The sequence below is a fragment of the Ornithodoros turicata genome, chromosome 2 (assembly GCF_037126465.1).
Source record: "Ornithodoros turicata isolate Travis chromosome 2, ASM3712646v1, whole genome shotgun sequence".
Taxonomy (NCBI): domain Eukaryota; kingdom Metazoa; phylum Arthropoda; class Arachnida; order Ixodida; family Argasidae; genus Ornithodoros; species Ornithodoros turicata.
In genome coordinates, this window is record NC_088202.1 from 95,779,182 (window position 1) to 95,786,207 (window position 7,026).

General features: G+C 47.5%; 1 protein-coding gene across 1 annotated transcript; it reads left to right on the forward strand.

Annotated features, from left to right (window-relative positions):
* Positions 1 to 3,805: 3,805 nt before the first annotated feature.
* On the forward strand, positions 3,806 to 5,512 carry LOC135384890 (uncharacterized). The gene has a single exon (XM_064614072.1). The coding sequence runs from the start codon at positions 3,806 to 3,808 to the stop codon at positions 5,510 to 5,512; it is 1,707 nt and encodes a 568-aa protein (XP_064470142.1).
* Positions 5,513 to 7,026: the final 1,514 nt, after the last annotated feature.

Genomic DNA, 7,026 nt, shown 5'->3' on the forward strand with positions numbered 1-7,026 from the left:
CAATGTCCGAGTCAAGTTCGAGGGACTCATGAAATTTCCACTGAACAAGCAAGATAATGGAAAGACGAGACACAGAAAGTTGGAGAGGGAGATCCAAAATAGGTAATTAGAGTATTGAGTAGAAAATACCATAAAATGTATTTTAAATAGAGTACAAATACACAAAACAAAAAGTATTGATTAGAGTACCAAAATACCGCAAATTGTATTTAAAATACAGTATTTTAAATACTATACTCCAAATACGTACAAGTCTGGTACAGCGCTCATTTCACTTCAGAGAGCCACGTGATTTGGAGCGGTTGAGATTATTGGAGTAGGTGCCGCTCTGCGGGCCAGATAAACCGCTTTCCGGCCCACATAAGCCTCCTTCGGCGAGGGTGATGCGCTCCTCAGGGGCGCTTTTTCGGTTTCGACTCATTTGCATACCGAAGTTCAGCTATGGATATTTCACGCCACGCGCGGTTTTCTTGATTTTTAAAAGATATAATGCATTTCAACGTGGATTGTCTCCCGTTCTGTTATCTCGCTTTTGCCCGAAATTCCCTAATAAAGAGTTAATGAAGGAATTTCAGTCATCTTGTAGTTACATATTGTATTCCAGAGGACGTGCGCCTGGCCGTAGAACTCAACTGCAAAAACGACATCTATGCTGCTCTCATAGCTTTTTTTTTTATAAAAATGATGTAAAGGCTAAAAAACAAAATAAAAAAAAAACGTATGACCATGTCGCATTCTAATGGCCTGGAGGGCAGATGCAGAATAGCGGTTGCTAATCCTGCTTGCTGCTTTGGCGCCCGCTTCGTTGCACATAAAGTTGTACCAAGGAAGCCTGCGCTTCAGGGTGTTAAAAGGGTTGTGAATCCAATCCCGACTATTACACGAAAGCATGGTTGAAATGTAGATTTATGGGTTCCAAACATCTCCGTCGAAACCCGTTCACGCTGCGTCACGGAGTTATGGCACTTTGAATCTTTGAATATGAGTAGATCCTTTCACTCTTGGCCCTCCTTCTGCTCGCCCAACGGAAGTGCGTAGTTTCCCATCCTCATGACGACGCCTGTAAACGGGGATGCGGCGAACTGCTCGGAACGGAAGCGGAAATGAGCGGAAGAAGTATGACGTAGGCCATAGAGCAACCGGTCAAAGCGTCACTTCCCGCCTATTTCATGGAGCTGCTCGGCACGCTTGGCGCCACGGTCGGCAGGGGCCTCAGAAATGGGAGATTTTGAAAACTCGGTAGCATAAAAAATAATAGGAGGTGGGAGGTTGGACTTTGCGTGCGAAGTGCGTGGAGTGAGGCGTACAGACCCTGCCAGAGACAAAGTTCTATCTTGTGGTTTCTCAACCCCTTTAAGTTAAGTCAACTTCCGCCTAACAACACTATCCGTCTAATGATTCATCACTGAAAAGACAACACAAGTTAAGAAGGGAGGCTATGTAAGCACAAGATGTGACGCACTTTAGTTCACTTTTAATTTACTTCCAAGAAGTAATTTACTGGGAGAAAGAATACCAATGTGATTCGTAATAACTAGAGCGCGAATTTTCGTGCAAATACACGTTTTTTTTCTGTTTTTGGTTTTTGTCGACATGGTTTCGTATCTGGACGATGAAAAAACACATTTGATCTTGGTTTAAGATCGATCAGAAGGCTTCTATGGTTCATATAAATGCATGTTTTGCAAGTTACGCCATATTTCGCATGAAAATGCATACATAGTACATATTTTGCCTTTTTTCTCTCTCTCTCTCTCTCTTTTCTGGCTCTATTGTTCCACCCACAAACGCGTTTTGGAGTAGCCGGTCCTGACTGGGACGGGACTAACATCTCCATATTTTTCTTTCATTTCCAATTCCAATTGCCATATTTTCAGGTGGGAGAGCCTGTGTACGTCTCTTTCATGGATGGTTTTGCTGGTTTCGCGAAGGCTTTGGGTCCTCTTTCGCGAAAATTCTGGTCAGAATATATAATATTCGATGTTTCGGTGGAGTGACGTGCGCTGTTCAGCCGATACCCTAATTAATTAAACTAATTAACTGCCACGTGTTATTAATTACAGTAATTGTGTTACTTGCAAATAATTACGTTACAGGTCTCTTGACGAGTGGCCGCGTTGTATGAAATGAAGACCAGCTTCTTGAGCTCACACACGTGGTACAACTCGACACTTTTCCTTAATGCTCGGCTGACGGTGTATTCCGTTGTAATATGGAGGCTCAACAGTACTTACACATGATACACGGATTGACGAATGAGGGCGCTGTGGAAGCCAGCATCGACTTTTTAAAACCTCTCCCATGGTGAGCTGCAGGTGTACCGAAACACATTACGGCATATAACTCTGTAGTCTGTACTCTGCGATGAATCGTAAACTGCGCTGTGTGGGAAGCTCGAGGAAGTTGAGAACAGTGACGCTGAAACTACAGCCGTCGGAGCACAAGACTACTTGCTTGGATCTGGCGATTGCAGTACTTTGCAAGATCCAGATACCTTGATCTAATTTAAGGTAGACGTCCTTAGCGTAACTAAAGTATCTGGTAGTCGGAAAGTACTGTAATCGCCGGAGCAACGCACGCAATCTTCTGTCGCGGCGGCTATGGCTGCTCCACTGGCGCAGCAGGACAAGAAAGTCGATTGTGGCACCCTCCGAGTTCCAGTGCTGTTAGCGTCACTAGAGGACCAACAGTGAGCGTACCCCACGACAGGCGAACGGAGGACGATGCTTCCCTTCATTTGATCGGCAATACCGTAAAGGGCACTTGATGGTCCGATGCTGTACGCCACGAATTGTCCGCACCACAACGCGTACGGCTCGTCGTGGAGGCTCACCAGCTTCGTTGCCATGCCTTCTGGCATATCCGTGATGGAACCACAGTCCTTCGAATCTGCTTTGTGAAGGCTTCGAAGCAGTGTTGTCTACTTCAACGAGACTAGAATCTTGAAATACAGAACGTTTTAGAAGTATTTGATGTTTGAAGGTGGGGACTACTGTACTGTACATAACAGCAACTCATGGTGCAAGGAGGAGTGCGTAAAGGAAACGGAAGCAGGAATGAACACTGACAAACAACCTTGAATCCACGCGCTCACACTCCAGATTTAATTAATTCCGAAAACCGCACGAATACTATTGCAAATAATTACTTCTCATGTGATTAGATCGTTGCGGCCCGACTTTGTTTATTTGAGCACCTTGCTAAACAAACCAATCTTTTGTTCTGCTGTTTTGCGAGGTTAGGCCCTATATCCTCCAAATGCCCATTTCCACCGACGTCCCAAATCAAGCAAAAGCTCATTTCACCTGAAAAAATGTTCGGAGGTTCTGGCCCTTTCGGTTGATCTGGTCATGCGAGGGGCAGTGACCCATATCCCCCAAATGCTCTCTTCATCCGAGCGCACAGAACCACCGAAAGCGGGATACTTGAAAGGACACGATTCTTCTGTTTGTCAGGGAGAGGAGTAAGGGTGAACGGTTCTTGGGTGTGCGGGAATCCAATCCTGCAACTGACTCAGAAGTAAAGTTTACCAAGGAAATGTATTATTCATGTGGATCGCGTTCAAGAAGTGATCCGATCCGAACAGAGGGATATTTTCCATGTGAGTGACAGGGGTACAGGCACTGTGTAGGTCATTGTGGTGTCGCCACATGTTTGTCATGTTAATCATCATCGTCATTAGTATCCAACCACCTGTATATATGCATCGACATCATTGTAATAAAGGTTGTTCATCTTCTACACTACATTTTGGCGACGAGCAATTGGACCTGCTTGTCCTTCTTGCGTTCTTCTGCTGTATGTCATGAGCTACGGAAGCCTTCCATCCCTACCGCCATTTTTGGAGTTACCTGGCAAGCCTTACATTCCATGGACGCAATGGCGCCGGATGTTCGAGAATTATTTGGATTGCGTGGCGGACGCAACGTTATCTTCGAAGCGTAAGAAAGCTTTACTGCTACATGCACTAGGTACGGAAGGCCAACGGATTTTCTTCACACTCCCGGTACCTCAAGTCACCGCGAGCCCTTCAACTGACAAGAAGGAAGAAGCACGCGATCCTTACGCAGAAGCTATAGCCACGTTGGAAGCTCGATATGCAGAAACTTTCAACGTCATCGCAGAACGACGCAAGTTCCGCCATCGGTCTCAACTTCCCGGTGAGACGATCGACGAATTTGTAACAGCATTAAGAGGCCTTGCTGCAACGTGCAATTTCGGAAGCACACTTGAAGAGGTTATCAGAGACCAATTGGTGGAAAACGCAAGTCTTCCACAAGTTCGTGAACGCCTCATGATGGAAGGTTCCAGCCTCACGTTGGAACGAGCACTAACCCTAGCCAGGTTCATCGAACAATCGAACAATGAGGTGCAGCTGATGCGTGGTGACACGCCAGTTGTCCAGCGACTCACGAAGGCTAAAGGGAAACAACGTAGCAAGCCACCCTCAACTCTGAAAAGGAACTTCGCTGGGAAAGCCTGTTACCGCTGTGGGTCAACTACTCACCTCGCGAATTCCACTACGTGTCCGGCAAGGGACAAGGAGTGCCGTAGATGCAAGAAACGTGGACATTTTGCGTCGGTATGTCGGTCGGCTGCTGGATCAACTAATCAGATTCAAGTTCAAGATAGTTTGGGCCAGAAGTTTGGACTTCCAGATCTTAGCTGCACTACGGTACTGGAGTTAGGACCTCCTCACAAGAACGCAATTTACATCACCGTTACAGTCAACAAGAAGGATATCAGATTCGTGGTTGACACCGGTTCTTCAGTCACAATTTTATCCAGGGACTTGTACGAAGCGCACTTTGCTGCGGATTGCAAGTTGGAAGGCACGTCAATTTCATTGCACAACTACTCGAAGCAACGAATACCAGTCCTGGGGTCATTTTTTGCAACAGTCACGTACGGAAGCCGCACTTCCCGCTTACTTCTCTACGTCGTTCCTGAAGGCGCAGCTCTTCTAGGTCTGGATGGCCTTGCTGCACTGGGTATCTCCATTGATGGACCAACACTACAGTGCCTTAGGACGTCACTTAACCCTGCAAACCTACAGGATCTTTTGGAGACCTTTGCGCATTTATTCTCGCCAGGACTTGGACTTGCAAAGGATTACACTCATCGAGTTAAAACAAGAAATGACGTCGCACCTGTGAGGGCGAAGCTACGCAAGTTACCGTTTGCACTACGTGAAGAGGTTACCCAGGAATTGGATCGCCTCCTCAAGACGGACGTAATCGAGCCCGTCACAGCATCCGAATGGATATCACCTATCGTCGTTGCCCGGAAGAAGGACGGGAAGATACGTCTCTGCGTGGACCTTCGAGGACCTAACAAAGCAGTCGTCGTGGACGCTTTTCCTCTGCCTACTATCGATGAATTGCTCTACCAACTCGGAGGCGCCAAAGTATTTTCTAAGCTCGACCTTACGGCAGCTTATCACCAGGTCCTGTTGGCGCCCGAGAGTCGCAATCTCACTGCCTTCATCACTCAGAGGACTGTACCGCTATAAGCGAGTCTGTTTCGGCTTGGTTTCAGCTCCGTCGGCTTTTCAAAAAATGATGTTTGACCTCTTGAAGGATTGCCCAGGTGTCAAATGCTATCTCGACGACATTATCGTTTTCGGAGTGAATGAGCAAGACCACTTGAAGAATCTTCATCGTGTCCTTCAGCTGATCTCTGATGCAGGACTCAAACTGAACGACAAATGTGTCTTCGGAGTGCGAGAACTGACTTTTGTTGGATATACAGTCAGACCGAACGGCATTTCTCCTAACCTTTCAAATCTTCAGGCGATACAAGATGCTGCTACCCCGGACGATAAGAAGACACTCTCTTCGTTTCTGGGAATGATGGGTTACTACGCCAAGTTCATAAAGAATTACGCAGATGAAGTAGAACCACTACGAGAGCTTCTACGGGGAGATGCACCGTTTCTCTGGACCGAGGAGAGGCAAATCGCCTTCAACAGGCTGAAGTCATTGCTTATGGAATCAACCGCACTTGCACTTTTTCATCCCGATTTGCCTATTACAGTCTCCACGGATGCGTCTGCATACGGCCTGGGAGCTGTACTTCAACAGCAGCATGGCTCGTACCTGAAGACTGTAGCTTTCGCATCGAGAACATTATCAGCCGCTGAGCGACGCTACTCCGTTGGCGAAAGGGAAGCACTCGCCTGTGTCTGGGCCGTGGAGCACTGGCACGTTTACCTCTGGGGTCGCCGTTTCACACTACAGACCGATCATCAAGCGCTTCAAGTACTCCTGAGCAGGCAAGGTACGGGTCATCGTCCACTACGGATAACACGGTGGTGTATGAGGCTACTGGATTACACGTTCGACGTCGTTTACAAGAAAGGGAAACAAAATGTAATCGCAGACGCGCTTTCGCGCCTTCCTGCACCTTTTGCTGCTCCTTCCATTCAAGAGTCCCTTCAAGATGAAGACGAGATCATCTGCTGGATCGACAGCACTGGTTCCGGCATTCTGTCGAGACAAGAGCTCCAAGCTGAGAGTCATGCCGACCCGCTGCTAGCGCAGATCCTCAAGTTCATCCAACAAGGATGGCCAAGCAGGAATACAATGGGCCAGAATCTCTCTGCATTCGGGCAAGTCAAAGACGAACTGTCTGAAGTGGACGGTCTGCTGCTTAGGCACGACCGGATAGTCGTACCACCATCCCTACGCCCCAAGGTGATCGCTTTAGCTCACGAATCGCACCTAGGAATCGTGCGCACGAAACAACGGATTCGACAATACTACTGGTGGCCTGCGATGGATGCCGATGTCGAGCGCTCCGTCCGAAATTGCTTGATCTGCCAGTCAGCAGATAAAAGCGTTAAGACATGTTCCCCACCACTTCAGCCAATTCCTTTTCCGGATGGACCTTGGGAGAAAATAGGCATCGACATCGTCGGCCCTGTACACCGTGCGCCGCAGTCATCTAAGTTCATGATCAGTGTCATGGACTACTACAGTAAATGGCCTGAGGTCTCCTTCTGCAGCACAGTTACGTCCGCTACAG